The 20,606-nt window shown below is 39.9% G+C and overlaps 1 protein-coding gene across 1 annotated transcript in view; it reads right to left on the bottom strand.

The window, feature by feature from the left end:
• Positions 1-7,915: 7,915 nt before the first annotated feature.
• GPR158 (G protein-coupled receptor 158) overlaps positions 7,916-20,606 on the bottom strand; it is a 178,769-nt gene continuing 166,078 nt past the window's right edge. Inside the window, exons 9-11 of the mRNA XM_051612176.1 lie at positions 16,486-16,591; positions 14,363-14,509; positions 7,916-13,647 (exon numbers count right to left, since the gene is read on the bottom strand). Coding sequence (XP_051468136.1) covers positions 12,196-13,647; positions 14,363-14,509; positions 16,486-16,591 — 1,705 coding nt within the window. The 3' untranslated portion in view covers positions 7,916-12,195. The remainder of the gene's footprint in view (positions 13,648-14,362; positions 14,510-16,485; positions 16,592-20,606) is intronic.

Here is a 20,606-nt window from a genome sequence, read left to right on the forward strand (position 1 = left end):
GCATGTCCCAAAGCTGTGAAGCTTGGCTGCCATTTGGAAATGCTGTGCCATTAACTGTGCTCCTGGATGAGGGAACACAGAAGTACTGTCCTTGCACATTTAAGCTGGGTTAGATAAAGGGTTTATCTAACAAAGCATTTGAAAGAAGGTTGGGTCTCACCTGCACTTGGGTCCTGGTATCTGTTTCTTTGGGAATGAGGCCATCAGGAGCGATACGTAGCCATGGTGCTCAACCACAGTGCATTATTGATGCATATAGTTTACTACATTGATGGCTGCTTCAGCCTGCAGAGTTATAATGGAAGGCAAAATACAACATGCATGTGCAGAGAAATATGTGGATACTCATTTCTCAAAGAAAATGTATGTTATTTAACTGAGTGGTATAAAAGATTGGCTTCAACAGCAGGCAGGCCAGCCATGTATGTCGGGAGGTGTGATCACGCTGCATATATCACACCTGTGCTATGGCATATAACTGTTCTTGAGGAAGAGAAAGAACTGAAATGGATAAGATGTGCTGATTTAGCTCAGTGATAAGCGACATTTTGGGGGCAGAAAGAAGGGGTGGTTAGATTTCTGAGTGGGTTGAAGTGAGATCTGCCATTGCACCCTCACCACTGAGGCGAATCACAGCTACTGCCTGGAGCAACTGTCCAGCTCGTAGCACTTGCTCGTGCAGGGGGCATCTGCTACATCTGACCTGCTGCAACATGAGCATTATGATCTGTACATTTAATGGATATCCATTTTCACTCTCATACAGATTTTCAACCTTGGTAAATTACGGACCCTAAATTCATCATATCCATATTTAATAGCTTCCAGTGCTGGAATAATTCTGTACTACCTAGTACTTCATACCTATGATTAACAGCCTTAATATTCACCCCACTATACACATATATTTTACCTGCTACTGATACTATACTGCCACCCGTAAGTTCAGTAATTTAAGGTAGTCTTTCAATATTTAAAAATGTATCAGTTTCAAGTGAAATTGCAATCCATATATTATTTAAGTAATTTTAAGCTTCAAGTCATTTTATATGACATCATTTCAATTACATCCTTGCTCAATAGATACAGCACTTACTCATAAAAGAGAATGAGTTAGTCAGATGCAGAGTTTTCAAGGTCACTATATTGTTAATAAAACTTGTTAACTGACAGAGCCATTAGTCATGAAGCTGAGTAAATGTAATGATTAAGCCACTCACAGTTCCCCACCATTCTGAGACATCCTGCCTTCTTCTAAAGAGAGAAGTTTTATTTTGGGTCCTAATTTAAACCTACTGAAGTCAGTGGAAAAACTCCCTGTGGTTTCACGGGGCTTTGTATCTGACTGCCACTAAATAACAGAACCACACTCATGAAAGGAGCAGACAACAGGTTGGTAACTTGGGGAACTCCTACATAACAGCTCCTGGCACAGCTCGTAGCTGTAACATTCATCTCAGCAAAACAGATGGAGCTTGACCAAGCTCTAGGTGGAACTATAATTACATTTTAATTCTTCAGACATCTTGTACTGCAGAAAGCACAGAATTTCACTGCTGCAGAAAATGTGGAATAATTGTTGTTTGGACTTGATGGGTGTTTGTTGATTCCCAGTGGTGGGCTGTTACTCATTTGCTGGGTGCAAAGGACCACATGAGAGTACTCATCCAACATGGAACCCCATGAGGTATGCAATAAACACAGTGTGATCATAACCAAAGTGATCATAACTTCCATTTAACTAAATCCCCACTCAGCTCCTGGGAGAGATCAAAACTGGTCAGCTCCTTTTTTACTGATAAGGAGTACATTATTTCTGCATACATTATCTTTCTATAATGAATACTAATGAGTACTGTGCATTCTGTGTCTGCTCTGCCTCACTTAGACAGTCACTCATGTTGTAGGAATAGGAATTTCAGTGATCTGTGCCAGATGAAAAGCTGGGAGGCTGGGAAGAAGACTAAGGTATTGTCAATGCCAACATGTACAGTATAGGATGAATCATGTCCTATGTGGGATCCCACATTTCACCTAGAATGAGACATCTTGGATACTTCCAAATCTGAGCTAGTCATCCTAATCTCCCTTGGAAAAATGGAAAGATGGCACCTCTAGGGTGCCATTTAAATAACCTCATGTAGGCATTGTCTTTAGTGTGAACTGAATTATGCCATCTACTCCAGTGAGTACACTGAATAAACCTCCATTGACCATACAAGTCCATGAGTCTGAAGAAGACTCATTTATGTGTAGACTTCCACATGGTGAGATTAATTCAAGACAGTGCCACCCAAAGCATCTGCTGCTCAGTACAAAACAGGCAGAATCCCTCCCTGGCAATGCTGGACCACTGCAATACTCTCCTTAGGAAGCAGAGTCTGCCACAGAGACTAAGGGGGGGCATGGAAATCCTCCATGAGAAGACTGTCCACTGCAGTCCCACAGAGAAGCAAGGGACTGCATACAGGAGAAAATGTCCAGTTAAATGGACAACTTGTTAAATAAAACATACTTACATTACATGTATATAAGGTATCTACAGAATCCAGAGACAAGGCATTAAATATACTGGCAAACAGTGGGGGACAGGGAGCACTTCAGCCAGAAAGCTGATCTGGGTAGGATTAGCAAGACAGTGAAGTCTTTGTCATTAGGTAGAGCTGCAAAAAAAAGTGTATGAACAATGTAATCAGACTGTTACACAGCAGAGGGACAACAGCAGCAAGGTGAAAGGACTTCTTGTAGTTGTAATAATAAAGCAGCATTTAATTCAAATTCCAAGACACTTGAAAAGATGTATCCAGAAGGTACAACACAACAGCAGCAAATCTGTGTCCTTTAGTGCAATTCATTTATTAGCACTAAAGCCCCTGCCCCAGCCAGCTGCCACTCAAACTGCTTTTCCTAAACAAAGCAAATCCTAAACCAGTATGGTCCTAAGAAAGGAAGATCAAGGTTTGGGGAGTTGGACCAAAAAAAAGGAGCAGTCCATGCACATAGTTACATTGTTTTTGGCAAAGTGGCTAGAAAATGGAGTTATAAAATTATCTTAAGAATGTGTAATTTATGTAAATAAGCATGGAGTCTTCCTAAATTATTATAGAGTATGTGGTTCATTAAACAGTATGGATACATGAAGGCTTTAGTTATTTTAATTAATTAAAATTATTTTAATCTCTTAACATTATTTTGATCTCTTTTATATTTTACTTTTGCCTGAAAATACTCATAAGAATCTTAAACAACAGCTTAAGAGGCAAATATAGTTGGAAAAGTGGTGAATACATTATTTTATTGTCAGCGATGTGTTCATTATACTCACGTGATAGTCACTTCTCTTCCTCTTTGGCTTTTGTCTTTATCTTCCCATAATCCTAGGCTGCAAGGACTAAAAAAAAAATACAATCAGGACTTATCTGTGTATCTGCACTTCTGTACAGCACCTGGCACAACCTAAATCAATGCAATGCTGCTGCCACACCTGCCTTGTACCGCTCAGAGAATCCAGGTTGGGGGGGGGATGAGGCAGAAGGAGCAGCTCAGTCCAGTGGGAATCAGTGTCTGGAGCAAAATTAATGTGTCAGTGGGGAGAGCAGAATTCAGAGCAGAAGTCAAGGTAAGGGGTGATGGAATGTTTGAGAGATGAAGATGGAGCGTGTGGCCTGTGCTAGTTAAATGACCTTGAAGCTGCAAGAATAGGAAGAAGAGTAGGGTTCTACAAAGGCAAAAGGGCAGGCTAAGCAGAAAAGGCAGAGGAAAACAAAGTTTCTGTGTCTGAGACGAAGATGAAGAAGCTAAAAATCAAAGACGTGGGAGGGAAAGGACAAACAAGAATTTTGAAAACATATTCTTAGTGCTCTCCTGTTTTCAGAATCCTACTTGTAAGCAACAGACAGAGCTGAAAAATCCCACTAAAGGAGAAGATCTCTGATCAGGCTAAGCAAGAGCTGGACATCAGGCCTGCAAAAGGGGTTATGAAGAAATCCACAGCCCTGGGTTACAGACATAAAGAGAGAAGTCTAGGAAACATCTGTGCATCTGAGCCTATGCTAGTAAACGAGCTCGTTTTGATCACTCTTTGTAAGAGAAGAGAGGGGGAGAAAATGCAACCCTTGAAGTATGTAAGTAGAGAATGCTAGAAGGGAGGATCAGGAAATGCTCTTAAAGCTTTCTTTAAGAACTGGGTTTACTTTGCATGAAGGTTGTAACAGTGACATTAAATACAAATAAATTGGTTGCTCATGACAGATTTGATCTCTGCATTGTGCCACAACTTAGCTTTGTCCTAAGCAGAGTCAGCTCTGTTTACAGAGCCCAGCTATTTTAGTCAAGGCTGTAAAGAGGAACAGACTTTGGTATTATTTCTTCGAATTTACCTGGCTCCATGGAATTGAACAGAGATGAAGAGCAGCTGAAATTAAACAGACATACAAAACTGAAGCAGATGTACCAGAGATGCAAATACTCAAGACTGTCTCTGTGACATTTGGACAGTATTTGGAGAAGCAGGGAGGATTTTTAATTTGCTCTTCATGTGTACACAGGAATGCCATAATAGCACCAGCAAACTGTGCAGGTGTGCAAGGGAAATTCTGGGGAACTCCTGACCCCAGTGCTAAAAACCAGTCAGTATTCATTTCCTGCATTTGAACAGCTCAGGAGACCACAAGGAGAGCTTTAATGTAGAAAAAGGTCAGGTCATTTCAGCTGTGGGTTTCTCTGGGTTTTATCTGGTTTGCTGAGAAAATCTGCAAATTATAAAACAGTCAAGAGGAAACTTCACATAGTACAAAATTTCTTACGTTAACCAAGCTTCCACAGCATGCAAGTTGATAATCACCTCCTTTGTGAACCAATATGCATTTTACTGCCATTCAGTATTATATAACCTATTGTTGGTGAGAAGTATCATGCTTGTGTTTCTTAGTGCTATCAGGGGTACCTGAAGACTGTAAGTTTTTTACTGCATCCTTCTTCCTATCATCTTTGGGAAGTAGTCATCCCCACACTGATGATGAAAGATCAAGGCACAGGGAGCCTGGGAGCCAGGCCAGTAAAAAATCTGCTGCTATACAATTTGCCAAATATTGTACTGGATGTTTAGAGCTAGGTAGAAAATTGAGTGAGTGCAGCTTTGTCCCAGCTATCTCTAGTTTGGGGTAGGGGGGGAGGTATTTTACCAAAGTGGCTCTAGTGTGTATGGTAACGTGATTTAAAAACTGGTGCAGTGTTTGGAGAGGATTAGGACTATAGGGCTGCCATCTGCCCAGGACCTGAGTTGGGGAAAGTAACTCCAGGGGATCAAACAGCTGAACAGCCAGGAAAAAAAAACCACTTTTTGAAAAGAGCTTTAGTTTGCAGCACAACAATTCTGGCCCCTGGCTGAAGAGAACAAAACTAAGCACAAACCACTGACATTTCCAATGAAAAGGTGAAGCTTTTGTACTACCTGCAGGGTGGCAAAGGGCATTAAACACCTGGTGGGACCACCAGCTGGAAAGCAGGGATGTGAACAGCCCAGTGGCAGCTCTTGGGATGATGAATGCTTTTTTGTTCCTTAGGGGTTTTATCTCAGGTGGATTGCTGACAGCAGGTTTCTGCTTCCCTGGTATCAATGTGAACCGGATGCTGACTTAACACAGGCCAGCTCGTTCAGAGGCTTAGTTAAAATAAGCTTGTGTTCTCTCCATCCCAGTTTTGGGGAAAAGGTGTCTATACTGTCAAACATGTTCATCACACCACCAAAAAACACCTTTCAGACTGGAGCTTTCAAAGAAATAACTGAATTAAAAGAGGTCTGGAGGCTAAGCTCCTTTTCTGGTGGCTTTGAAAATTGAGTCGTATGTTAAGAATTCACCAACTAATAATTTGCGTCCCATTTGGAAACTTCATACCTCTGTTCTCTAAGTCGTTTTTGGGTCTTAAGATGTTACACTAGAAAATGTGTTTCCCATGAAAGGAGACAAAAAAACAACCAGAGGAAAGTAGGAACTCTGCATAAATATTTCTATATTATAAAGGTCATAAATGCGCATTTAAAAAATGTATGGCTACTTTTGGTACAATGTAATGTTTTTCCATGCTTTGACACAATGAAAAATTGGACTCAACTCATATATCCAGAAATCTAAAATCCGGTAATTTGATGGTAAAATGTCCAGTGTTTGATTTGTTTGTTCACTTCCAGTGACTAAAAGCACTTACAAATAAAAATAAAATAAAAAAGAAAAATCACCTGCATAAATGGAGAGAGATAATGTTCAATTTTACAAGTATTAAATAACCGGAAGACCGAATATTACAACATGATGGCAGCCTGCCAAACCAAGTGAAGGAATCAATACGTTTTACTAAATTTCTAGCATTGCTAAAGCTTATTTTCAAGTTAATGAAAGAAAACTCCTTTAGAATTGGAAAAAGTTAGCTCCAACCTGTCAGAAACACGATCTCATTCAGTAAAGTCTTCAGTATGAAATGACTTCTGTGCAAGCAGGCATGTAGCCCTGTAACCCTGAGCCAAATCGACTGCAACTCTGAAGAACTGCAATCACCTCCTCCCCCCCAGTTTAGAATTTTTTTAATGGTTCCGTGAGAATCCAGTACTCTGAGGATTTAAAAAAATGCAAAGAGTGTTAGAGAAAAACATGATCCTTTTTTAGGGCTTAGGGTGTTTTTTTTTGGTGGAAGGCATTCTTTCAACTGTGCACCAGCTCAAGCACTCAGTCAGCACAAGCAGCTAAAACTGTTCTTCCCGAACAGCTTTAAACAAAAGAATTTCCTTCTTTGTTTTGTCACTGTGATCACTTTGGGCTGTGGGCGATCAGAAGAAAAGCAAAATATCTTTCTGTTACAACACCTGGTCTTTGTTAAAGGGGCTTGCCCACAGCTACATTTGTATAAATGACTGTATGTCCTGTAATCTTAGGCAGGAGACAGAGCTGCCTGTGGTATCCATCTGCAGGCTTTCAAAAAGATGATGGGAAGAACATGTTTTAGTAATGACCAATGTTCATAGGATGACAGGATCACTGAGGTAAGACATCAATATGTCTCCAGTTCAACCTGCTGCTCCAAACAAGGTCAGCTACAAGATCATGGCTTTATCCGGGTGCTGTATGAAAAGCTCAAAGGATGGGAACTGCACAACCTCTGTGCAACCTCCTCCACTGCTTTACTTCTCAAGGTGGAAAAGTTACCTGAATGGTCATTTTGAGCCCCCTTTATTTGAATGTATGCCCATTGACTCTCTTCCTCCCACCATGCACCAATGTGGAGAGCCTGACTCTGTCTTCTTGATGTCCTTCCCATGGGACCTTCCTCAGCTTCTCATAGGGCTGGGCAGGTGTGGCCACAGTTTCCAGCCAAATGAAATACATTTTTTAACAGGAGAAAGAAGTCCATAGAAAATACAGCTGTGGGTGATTTTGAAAGCAAAAAATTTTTTTAAATAATTCCCTTCTTAAAAGCTGTGAAAATGTCAGAAGTGAAGTGGAGGTCAGAAGGCCAGCAATAGTCTCAACACCCTGCACCTGAGAAAGTAAAGCTGTGCTTGGCTTGAGCTGAGCCCCATGAAGTGGTTCTGAGGAAAATCTCCACGTCTTGTTTTTCTGACATCTGGATTTCTTGCTTGCAAAGGACATGTATGCTGTGCATTTACTGAATGTAAGTAACTTCATTCTTCTTCTCCCTGCCTCATATCCCCATTACTCCTGGTACAATGTCTCAGCCTGGTTATCCAAATGGCTGTTTTAACCTGGGAGGCACTGAAGAAGTTACAAGTGCATAGAAGTATGTCTGTGTAAGAACCTACCAGCAATAAAGCTAATTGTTAGTTATTTTACAGGTTTGATGAGCAACGTGGTTAGTTTGCACCAGGAATTACTTCAGAAAATCACAACACAAAAGATTTCATATAAATGTGCTTTATTGCAGAGAAGTTACATTATTTACATGCTGCAACACATTACAACATAAATCTATCAAGTATTTCATGGTGGATGCTGTTTGTTGCCAGATAATATCGTTATAAGAACCACATTATAAAGTGAAGAGACTTACAGCTTTATATACTCTACAACTTGGAGTAGCTAAAATGTTAAAAGTCAAGAGGCAGTGTTTTCTCAGGCCTGCCTGTTGTCATACGCATGCAAAAGCCTAAGGAGAGCAAATACAAAAGTATTGTCCGGTTTCAGGTCTATGATGCCACCAAAGCTGATGATAGGTGTGTACTGATTTATATTTTAAAGCACATAATCTTGCATAAATTATACGAGTCTAATAAGATTGGTAAAAATCTAATTATTTATAAATGATGGCTTAAAAATAAAGGAGAAATGCAGCTTGCACATGCATTTAAAAGGACAACCTAGCAAATGTTTGTGACCTTAGTGTTTATTATCTTTTCTGTTAACAGATCTGCTGGAAAACATCTGAATTCTAGAGTTGCACTTCTCTTGGCTGAATAACAACAATGAAACTCCAGAAAAAGACAACTAAGCAATCTAGCCAATATATGCTGGTGGAGAAAAATCTATGAAATACAGAACATTATTTATGCCTAATTTAGTATGTCTTCATTAAGCAATGTTTCTAGCAGCATCATAGCGAAAAAGAATAGTTGAGTGAAGTTTGGGTCCTCTTTTTCTGAAGTGTGACATAATTTAAATTCCCAATTGAATCTGTAGCCCAAACACCAGTTGCTAAATAATCTGGGGATAGCTTTGTTGCTTTCTAAAGGAAAGTTCTCCAATTGTGTCCCTCGTAGGAGATGTGACTACAACAAGCCTAAAGAACCATAACAGACATTTTTTTCAAGAAGTGAGGGAAAGGTTCAGGATGAAAGAAAACAAAATCAAACAAGAATATACAAGCCAGTGCCTCCCCTGCTCAATCAGCCATCGTTCTGTTGCTTGCCACGTGGCTGGGATGTTTTGCACCAGCCAAGAAATGGGCCTTGTTTCTGTGTTTCTAATGAAGTTATCTTTAAAAAAGGAAGGAAAAAGAAAATGAGTAAGGGATTGTGGATAGATAGCAGTGGCACAGATATAGTCATGCATGAAGGGCTGGATCATGCCAGTGATGCAAGGGGCAGTGGTACTGCCTGGATGCTTTGCTGACCCAGATCTCCTCACCCTTGGTGCCCGCTCACCGCGGCACAGCTGCTGCAGAGGGGCAGCGAGTCCTGGCTCAGCCATGAGGTACAGGAGGGAGGGCAGGATGAGCAAGGGCGCCAGGGCTGGTGCCTGCTCTTTGTGACCATCTGTCTCCAAGAGGCAGTGAGTATGTACAAACATCTCCTTTCATGACTCCTCCATGAATTTACACTTCTAACCTCAGCACCTGGCTCTGACAAAGTGCTGGCTCACATTAGTGTGTCAGGACAACCTGCCACAAGCTGTCCCACCCTCCCCATTCATACAAACCACTAATGAGATGGGCTGCAGAACCTCTCCTCAGGGGCAGGAGGGGAGACAGGTGGTCACCATACCCAGCAGGTCTAGAATTGTGCATCTCTCTGCACACAGGGTCAGTGTGCTCCTGGAGGACTCCTAGAGAGCTGTGTTCCCAGGATGGACTTCTTCCCATTCAGGGAAATTTATGGTTGTCTCTGAAAAGCTGATAAAATCCCATTGACGTTGATGGAAAAGTTACTGCCAAACCCTCTGAGTGTCTGGAACCAGGAAGGGAACCAGGTCTAACCTCAGCTCTTTTCTACACTAAGCAGAGAGCTGGATTTGGGCTGCACGTGGGATGCTGCTAGCACTGTGTGTGCAAAGAGGATGCACAGATGTCCAAAGAACCCATCCTCAGATGCCTGACTTCCTTTCACAGTTGAACAAGGATTCTGGGTTGCAAGGGTCCCAGTCAGAAGACACATGTTGAAGGCAAAGACTACATCTCCTTGGCCATAACCCCACCCAACAACAGAGTTGAGACAGACAAGTCCAGGGCAGCAGAGACCTAAGCCAGCATGTCCCCATGGTGGAATGGAGCACCACGCAGCCTAAATAGCTTGGCTGGGGCAGTTTGGCCACTTTAATCTGGAGCTAATGAGCAGAATTTATGAGCGGGGCCCATGTGTTTAGACAGCACTGAGGCCTGAGCCAACTTGTCCCCAGCTGGCTTAGGTGTCAGCACTTGCCAGGTTTGGGCTTAGCAGAGGCACTAGGAAGATCAGATCCATCTTGATCTGTTAGTGTAGATGTGCTCATAGACTCCTGTACTTTTTAAAGGATGAAAATAGTCCTCCTCCTGCCCAGCCTGTCAGAGTCCCTCTGCTCATTGCATTTTATTTTAAAGCCACTTTTTCTATGATGCCACAAAAATCAGTATATACTACATACGTGTATGTGCATGTGTATATTAGATATGACATTATATATATTAAACATATATAAATATCTATTTTTATATATATTATATATATATTAAACAACACATTCTATTCAATCATCCTCATTTCATGTTCTTCCACTGAATCCCATCACTTCTCTCAAATTGCACAAGTTCTTTAGGACTGAGCTGTCTTTGTTCTGAAGTTCTGTATGTATAGCCAATCCTAGTGAATAGCACTGGCACTGCATCTGGATAGCTGAGGGTTCTTTATTATTAGTGATACTCCTCAGAATCTTTACAATATGTCCTCAGGCCCTGATGGTGAACCATTACTAAGACTCACAGTTGTGAATGGGCCATCTATGAATTAAGCTAATATGTATGATGAGGACTGTAGCTATTACTGAAAATTAGCACTGCATTAAACACTAACTTTTACTGTAAATGTATGTAGAAATAAATTTTAAAAAACCCAAACAACAAAACATTTTGGAGAGTGGGAGAGAGATGCCATCGTTTCCATTCCCACTATCTATTACAATTGCATATACTGGGGAAGAGTAATAATTTGGATTTCTCTCCTAGCTAACTCCAAAGGCCAATTTTTGGACGTTTGCCAACAGGGATAGACACTACATTGTTGTTGTAAAAGAGATAGCTAATATATTTCCCAGGGTTGTCTAATTTTAGCAAAACAGGTGATAATTTCTGGGATATCTTAGTTGTCACTCCTGCTTGTCGTATTTAGGATATGCTCAGTATGAAATACTGAACAAGTATTTAAATGATGTTTAAAGCAAGAATTCTGATTTGTTAGATGATATTTTCCAATTAGTAACAAACAACAGATAAGTTGTCCTAAGACTTACCAGAATAAGCAGCTAAGACGACTGAATTTCCACTATTAGCAACGTCTATGAGCATTACAGGGAGGAGCATGACAAGTAACTTACTGCGTATAAAACCCCTGAATAATAGAGTATCAAACTATAAATTTAAATAACAGAGAGTAAACAAAAAATCACTATATAAATCGCAGCAAAGGAAAAAAAAGTATCTCTCCAAAGCCCAAAGGAATTTCCTGATATGAACTACAGCGTCCATAGCCAGTGAAAGATAACTGCAATTCTATATATAAACAAAAAAAGTCTACAGCAGGTATTTGAACTTGCAATTAGAAGAAAGTATCTGCAGATTGCATAAATGTGTTGTTGTGTCACATGATATCAAAGTTATTTGCAAAAATTATACAATCTGGAATGCTTTAATATGAGACACAACAATGTACTTAAACACACAGTAATAAGAAAATGAGAGCAATCATTATATAAAATGTATTTTTGGGATGCATTGAGTTAGCAGTGCTATCTAGATTAAACATGTAAAATGAAAAGTCGTCATTTCAATCAGCTGCTCATTGATATCACTTTTTGCCATCAGGACATTTTCTGTGCCCTACTTCTGCTGGATCTTTAAAGTCCCAGGGGCAAGTGAAAGCCAGTTGTGGCACTTGAAATAATTCAGTTAAGATCTACACTGTGTGTTTGTTACCACCACGTATTTTTTTCTTTTAAAGGAGAAGTGATTTCACAAAGGCAGGTTTCTTTCATTGACACAGTAAAATCCTTAGAGCAGGGACCCTATTCTGGGCACTGCTATTCACATTGTTGGCACTCAACAAATAAATAATAACAACATTAATGGTAATTTACTTTGCTTAACTCCTAATTTTTTGTAGTGCTGATTCTCTCAAGTGATGCTCCTTAGGAATTTTCTGATCTTTTTGGCCTAAGTCCCCTCTGTCTCTCCTTTTGTCTTTCTTCTCAACGTTGCTACTCTCCTCAGTCCAAAAGCCTCTCATTTTCGAGGTGTTGCTGTTTTATTTGCACTTATAGCAGAGGTGTTTGATAAAGCTACACTTCTTTCTGCATTTGGTAAATCTGGTGTAACATACTCCCAAGGGCAGACTTCAGCTCGAGATGCTAAAGGTTGCTGTACGTAACTACTTGGCTTATGGGAGTCAGATGAAAGCACATTTCCTTCAGAAGAGGCTTTTTTTTTCTGTTCTGCCAATTTATTGAGGTTTTCCTTTTCTGCTGCTTTCTGGGGTAGCTCCTCCCGCTCCCCAGCACAGGCATTAGGTGCATATCTATGAGCATTCTCACCCTTCAGCCCAGGGGAGACCTGAGACTTGGAATTTGACTGTCTTTTCTCATTTTCAGAGACCTGCTGCTCTTTTGTCTCCCGAGTGGCTGCCTCCACCTTCTCTGAGCTCTTCTGATTTGGCTGTTGATGCCCTTCAGATGTCTTCAGCTTATGAGGAGACTTCCCCTTTGTCTGGGAAGGGTGGTTTTTCTCTGGCTCTGAGGAAGCAATAGACACATGTTTTTGAACTTTAGAGTCAGAAGGCACAGGACCAGGAATTTGGTCATACATCTCCCAAGGACAAACTTCTCCTATGTCAAAATTGTCCTTGTGCAGAGACTTACCTGGGCCTGTGTCTGCATTTGCAGGTGTTTGACTAACCCTTTGCTGTTTTATAATTCCAGACTTATGGGTTTTCTTTGTTTCCTCAGAGGGGGTGGAGTTCTTCTGGTGGGAATCCTTATGCTCCCCTTTATCGGAGGCTGAGTGCTTTCTGCTGGCCTCCTTATCCTGCTGAGATTTATGAGTTTTGGTGCTTTCTTCAAGACTTTGTGTTTTACCTGTTAGTCCCAGAGTCTTTTCCTTGGCACTAGCAATAACACTGAGGGATTTTTGTAAGACAGATGTTCTTGGATGCAGAGGCTTCTTATCAGCACTTAAGTTATGTGCACTTACTGATTTGCAAACCAAAGGGACCGATTCAGTGGAGACAGCTTCAACTTTTTCTGGACCATTTTTGGTTAATCTGTTACCATTCAAGGAATCCAGAAGTGAATTCTCAGCAGCTGTAACTTCTGTGCTTTCTGTAGTTAAGTTATTTGGTTCTTCTGTTTGGTCCCTAACATGATCGTAAGTGCTGTGAGACTTTTTTAATGAGAAGACTCTGTTTTTCAAAGTCTCTTCTTTTGGCTTTGCAGAACTCATGGAATCCTGTGGGTTTTTTCTCAGTGTGGCTGTGTTCTTCACAGCACTGTGCTCCATCAGGTCCTTCTCGTCTCGGGAGCACTGCCTGGTGACTGTCTCAGGAATTTCTGTAATACGTCGCATTATCGAGCGTCCCAAGCCCTTTTTAGAGCACCTTTTTTTCTGGAGATGTGGGTTATTAGCAATCATCTTTTTCCTTTTATAGATTTCAAGCTGGGCATACAGTTTCTTCAACTCATCCTGCAAAGCAATGTGAATGGCAAAACTAGTATGTACAGAGTGAGTCCATGAATGCATTACTCATTCCTCTAAAAATCACACTAAACTGATTTAACTGTCTTTTCTAATTCTTCAATATGCCATTTCTCCATCAACTTGAATCCCATTTTTTCACTGTAAAAATAAGTGCAATCCTCATGCACAAACATGCTACCTCCCACAGCTGTGCTTCATACAGTGTGCACAACTCATGCACGCTTGTGCTGTAAGTTTCAGATTTCACGATGCTGTAGTGTTTGCTCTCCTCCTGAACTCTACAAAGTACTTTTTTTTGTTAATCATAAATGTTATACATGACTAATCACACTGACACCAAATCCTATTTGCACTTCAGGATAACTCAAAGAGTCCATGGAAACTGATAACAGCTCTTGCTGTGGTTGACTCCTCCTCTTTAGCCTCCAGTTTGGCTTCTACTACAGCTAGGAATAGAATCACAGAATCATAGAATTGTTAGGGTTGGAAGGGACCTTAGAGATCATCTAGTTCCAACCCCCAATAGTAAATATTCTCCATGAGATTTTACATGACCAGATCCCACAATCATTAAGAGACCTAAGCTGGCCTGTTTTAGCTGATACCCACAAAAAAAGTCAGATGGATGCAATTCAGCTTTTACTTGTAGGAAAAAGTGTTGGTTTTGAAAGTAAATACTATTTTTAAAAGTTATATATACCCGAATATCTTCAGGATCCAAACTGTGTTCACTCCATGCTGAATTGATACTGCTGTTCAGATAGGATCCAGATCGACCCATATCAAGCTCATCTTCATAAGCTTCTGTAGCTATATCATCTCTTGGGTTATTGCTTGAATGTGAAAACTGCAAGAAGTGTTCATAAAACAGATGTTGCCATCAGTGCAAAAGTTTACTTCAACATTACTGTAAGAGTTTATATCAACAGTTTTTATGGCACAATTATCCTTCTGTTGATTTCATGTGACTTCCTGAACCCAAAATGCTAGCTATAGGCACCACTGGCATAAGTAGTAGCCTATAGAAAAGAAGAAACTCTTATTAATAACGGCTTAACTTGATAAATCTTGAGAGGTTTGCAAGAGGGAAAATCCCTCCACTTATTTTGATGCTTATTTGAACCTCCTTAAATTTGAACTTCTTTAAATTGTATTAAAATTAAGCTAGTATGGAAATAGACTTTCAGCCAGTATTTCCAATTAGGCTGCTAAAATCATAAGACTGTACTTTATATTCCATACTATTGAATAATCCTGCAGAAAGCAATTCTCCCAGTTTAGATGCTAACCCTGAAAAAGAAGAAATAAAGAAATGAAATGGCTAAAAAAGAAAAAAAAATGAGAAAGAAAAAGAAGGGATAAAATAAAAACAGAGACAAGTGAATCTGTCTCTTCTAAGTTTTAGCAAATGCTCAGGTCAAGAGTTGGAGAGAGGCTGTCAGCTATTCGTTTATTCATATTGGTTCACTCCTGTAGCTGCTATTTTCCACACAGTCATCTAGCCTCAGAACTTTATGAATGGAACTTAACCTTGTGAATCTTCTCTTAATTCCCTGAATTCTTCGTTGTGCTGGAAGAAAAGTCTCTGTAGCATTACACAGATAATAAGCTTAAAATGGAAATGCTGATCAGTAGTTATGAGTCAGCTTCAGAAAGGTCAACAAATTTTCTAGTTTACTCTAGAAAGGCATCTTTGAAGATATGAGATTAAGTATATGAATATAAAAATTGAAAAGAGTAATATTACTGCTAAAGGCCAGAAAAGCAATTTAAAAATAAACCAAGGTTATTCAGCATTAAGGCTGCACCAATGTGTCCCCTTGGTATGACTGTTTAATGTATATATATTTGACAGCTATGAGCATACCCTCTTCTGACACACAGGCAAAAGACAGGAATAGCAACTTCATTAACCTGAAAGTTGCATCAACTTGAACTGTTCAGTGTCCTTTCTTTGTATTTAGCTTTCACTTTTACTGTTTTCTTTGACTCTGGACTTCTTTATTAATATTACTGGTAATTTCTAAAGTCACTGTAAGATCATTCACTTTGCTGGGGTCCTGTCTCAGAGAGCTCCACTCAAATCCTGCGGACTGGTGCTAGAGACAGGTGGAGCTGCCTGCGGTTCTCCTGCATCTGTGAGACTGACATATTGTCCCTTTGCTCCCAAAGTCTGACAGGATGTGCTGCAGTGCTCAGACAGCTTTTCATTCTCTTCCCTGACTCCTGTTGTCCTCCATCTTCTCTTGTCCCACACACACACACTCATCTTCTTAGCCAGCAACGTTCCTGGCTCCATATCATAGTCCACATCTGTCTTGGTATACAGCATCTGTCCATCCCAGGCTCTGACTCACAAAGGGCTTTCCTTTTTCAGCCTGTAACAACTGCCTGGTTTAGATCCCAACCCCTCTATCTCATGGCTAGTCCAAGCCCCTCATTCCAGTTTTATTTAACAGTTCATCCTCCTCTTTCTTCCCCCTCACCTAAACTCTTTGTCTGATCTCAGTTAACTCCAGCAGCAGCGTGGTCACCCAAATACCTGAAATTATAATCTTTAGGCAGGATTCTTTCCTTCTTGTATTTATCACATCAAAATTTCTGTACTTGAAACCCTTGGAATTTTGAAAGCTGAGAGGAAGGATCTTTGAAAAGGTATAAGAATTTTTAAAATAAAAAAAATTACAGCTTTTAAGGAAACATAAACAACTTTTACACCTTCCTTTTCTATCAGTTGCTTGCTAATTTTATACAGCGTTGCTTCTGCATGACATTTATCTTCCTCGGCCTTGGCAAAAGAAAAGAGGCAGGAGACTTGAATACCTTAGGGATCAGAAGTAGCCCAACAGTGACTGTCACAGTCAAGTGTGTATGTGCAAAGAACAGCATCAGCATCCAGTCAGACTGAAGTCTTGAGGCAAGAATGAATCTGCAAAGAGAATTCAGGGTTGCAATTCACTGACTTTTCTCCAGTGTATTTGAGTCAACATCTTTAATATTCCTCATGATTCTTCTCATTGAAAGGCCAAACACAACTGTTTTTTTCTTCTGTACTACTTTCATACAGACTAAAAATGACATCCACTTGTCTTAGTTATATATCACAATTTCAAAACAATTCAGAAAAAAACAACCAACAAAACAAGCCAAAACAAATATACAAAGAAACAACAGACCTTAAAGGATATTGCTTATTCCATCATTCTCACTCTATTTAGCTTGTTTTTTAGATGGTTTATATTGTCACAGCTTTTTTAGCCTGAACTGAGTTATGGCAGTTTACACACATTAAGGATCTGAACAGATTATTTTAGGTTATGTAAGCACATGTGCTATGATAAATTGCAGTGCACTTCATAAATAGAGGCTAGAGAGCTACAGAGAGCAGCTGCAAAGCCACCAAGGAGAGAACTGAACTGAAATGCGTTTTAGCGGGGAGCAGAGAAATGGTCTTGATTGCAGGACCACCCAGCTCAGTACCACAGGGCACAGGAGCCTTGTGACTACTAGGAAATGAGTGGCTGAATCTCCCAAGTGAAGGAATTCCTTACTGAGCTTTCTAAAAGGGTGGCAGAACAAGTGCTTCAGTCAGAGCTAGCTGGAGCATGCTTGCCTTATCTGCTTTAGTGAGCTCCCAAAGATAGAAATGGTAAGCAGTGCAGTGGATGAACAGATGTACCACTGGCTTGTAATTCGCAGGTTTCCAAAAACCATTTAGATAGAAATGACATTTGCAACTTGTCCAAGTCCACAAATGCACATTTTGCAGAAGCTTTTATTAACAGAAATAGGCTGGCATGAAACACTGGCTTATATGCCATAATAATAAAGTAATAATTTTTTGTTTAATACTTTGTAAACAAAATGTTTCATGAACACAATAAAATATTTCCTTTTTTTTTTTTTTTACAGAAATGTTGTTGAGGTGTGCAGGGATACGAGGAGTCTCAGGCCTGAGGTTTAGCTAACTGAACACAATATGAGAACTACTGAAGATGACATGAGAAACTGCTGGATATAACAAATAACAGAGCAAAAAAGAACAGAAGTTACAGACACTGCTGCAGGAGATGGCAGGATTTCACAGGTGGTTAATGGGGAGATGGCCAAAATTCACAGGTAGCTGAAGGGAGCATTGGGGGCCTCTGGGGAGTAGAGCTTGCAAGGTCAGCAGTACCAGTGGAACTGTACCAGTAACAGCATATAAGGCCATGATTACCTAGCTAATGATACCAGAAATACCAACTCGGAGTACAGATGTAGAAAACTGGGAACGATAGGAAAAAATAATAAGGGATGGGATGTTTATTTGGAAGAAGACAAGAAAAGAGACAGAGAGGGGCTAACATAGATGGGGAAGAAAAGAAGGGGAGGATAAAAGAGGCTAGTGATACATAAGCATGTTATCACAGACTGAGCCCTGTACCTCATCACTGCAGTATCTCCTATCTTCTCATTAAATTCTTCTTGTGTCTGTGTGCAATTCATGAGCAAACTTCAGGCTGGACTAACCAGCCTATGGGAGACCTGCATCTGGGAAGACCCAAGGTCTCAGCCCATGACTGGCTACAGGGCCCTAAACCCAAACATGGATATTAGATTGGCTTGAAGTCTGTGCTTGCATTTGAAGGACCAGCAAATGTAGTGTGCTTGTGAACCTACACAGGCTGCAAGTTCCATTAGAGAGCCTGACCAGCTGAAGAGGAGGAGCAAGACCAGGCTGGTTCATATGGCCAACGATGTGTGGTGTCTCTGTAGCCAGAGTGGCTGTGCTCAGCCTTGCTAGGCCTGCAAATGAAAACAGCAGCAGCCACATCCATCAGACAGAAAGCTCCCAGGTGCTGATGCCCACAAGACTTGGCTAACCCTTAACAGGTCGAATCCTCAAATTCTGTGAAGGCTTTTTGCTTGCTTTATGCATGAAACCTTGACTGATTAAGCCATCCACACCATAACCTGAAAGCAAAATATTTGTAGTAACCATTCGTACCTAGAAGAGATGGGGTTTGTCTTTGAAAGAGATTTTTTCCATATAAATTTTGTGTTTCTCAGTAATACAAGAGAAAGAGCAATGCTGATATGAAGATAATAAAGAATCCCTTGTTTCAATTTTTTAAAGGAAAACTAAATGCAAACTGATCAAGTTTTTTATTTAGTGCGTGCATCAAGCTTATATCAGCTTTGGGAGTTTTCAGACTGGAAGGCTGCCTTGTAATAGTGCATGTCCTTCAAGACTCCAGTGCTTTCAACTTCATGACAATTCAGGTATGTCATAAAAATCTGAGTCTTACATTTCTGCTCTTCCAGTTACATCCAGAACTTGGCAAGGAAAACAGGAGCAAAAAAAAAGGTAAGAAAATGTGAACTTCAAAGTGATGGGATTAAGACTTGTGTACTAAGAAATGGGCATAATCTCAGGAGGGATCATATACTTCCAGTGCATTTTATTCATTCCTACCCATAAACAGTAGATGATATTTCTTCAACAAACCAGCACATATCAGACAGGGGGGCAAAGTATCAATACAAAATGAACTTTTTAAAAAAAAAAAATAAGGAAGAACAAAATCAGCAGAACTTAGGTTGAAGGAACCGGATTCTTACTAGGATAAACTTAGTCCTTTTGTTTCTCCTTCATAAGGCATGTATTAAAATGCCGTATTTCCTGCTTTTCTCCTCTCTTTAATCCAAGATGACTTTCATCCTGTCTAATTGTTAAAAGAAACCTGCAGCCCACATAATAGCTCTCCTAATACACTGAACTGTATTGTCCAACATGGCTCAAAATATGGTTCAGGAATATTAGTTAGCAGGTGGAAACTTTGACTGAGAAACTGTCATCTTGGTTATACTCAATTCAAAAGTATTGTAGCTGAATCTTATATCTACCAGGAAAGAAAATAAAAATGTTTCCATCAAATACCTATTTTAAACATTATTTTTGCAGATGTTTGTGTTAAGGAGTAAAGAAGAAGATTTTGAGAGTATATGGATGTTGAGATAAGGGGTTAGGAGAAGGAAACAAAAAGTTTTAAGACTGGAAAGTGTAGTGAACTTTGCAACAATGATAGGGGAAAAGTGCAGCTGGAAGGAGCAGAGATGAAAGCTTTCCTTTGCTGACATTTACTCAAAAAAATGATGTCTCATGGAAGCAAACATCAAGAAGGCAGAGAGAAATGGGAATTCCAAGACAGAACAAGGAACAGTGAAGAGGATTTGAAGACTGTCAATGGAATGATGTAAAAAAATTAAAAATCTTAGTAGATAAGGTCTGTCAGGAGGCAAAGGAAGGTCTGAGAAGGTCCTAAGGAAGCAGTAAGAATCTTACAGCATGAGGTAAAATTCATGCTATCTTGCTATTTTGAATTTTCCATGACTAATGCATTTTTACAGGTACTCTGTAGGAAAGGCATAAATAGTAATCTTCATGTATGTCTGCCAAGACCCTTATTTATTTATTCTTACTCTAATAATTTATAAGACATAGAGCTCATTATAAACTTTATAAGAAACATGTGCTTTATATTACTGTTACAGCATCATATGCATAACTATTTTTATGGTAGCATATAAAACACTATGCTTCATGCACAAACCAATTATCTTAACATACAGCTGCACCTTGCCAATCTGTTACACACCAGGAAAAGTTCATATAAACCAACATTCTTACCTGCTGTTCTTCAAGAGAAACAAACCAGTGAGCAGTATGCAGATGACTGAAGACAGACAGTAGTCTTGCTATATCTATTTCATCATATATAATGAACTTTGATCCAAGAAGATATCAGCTAGCTGTGCTGACAAAACCCCTAATTATACAATTAACAAGTTGATTATACATATTCTTGAATCCTATGGGAACAGTTTTAAGTTTAGTTATCACTCAGTTTGCAGAATTAATTATTTATGAGACCTGCCATTATGCAGCCCAACCCATTCAC

Source organism: Apus apus, chromosome 2 (genome assembly GCF_020740795.1).
Source record: "Apus apus isolate bApuApu2 chromosome 2, bApuApu2.pri.cur, whole genome shotgun sequence".
In the NCBI taxonomy this organism is placed as follows: domain Eukaryota; kingdom Metazoa; phylum Chordata; class Aves; order Apodiformes; family Apodidae; genus Apus; species Apus apus.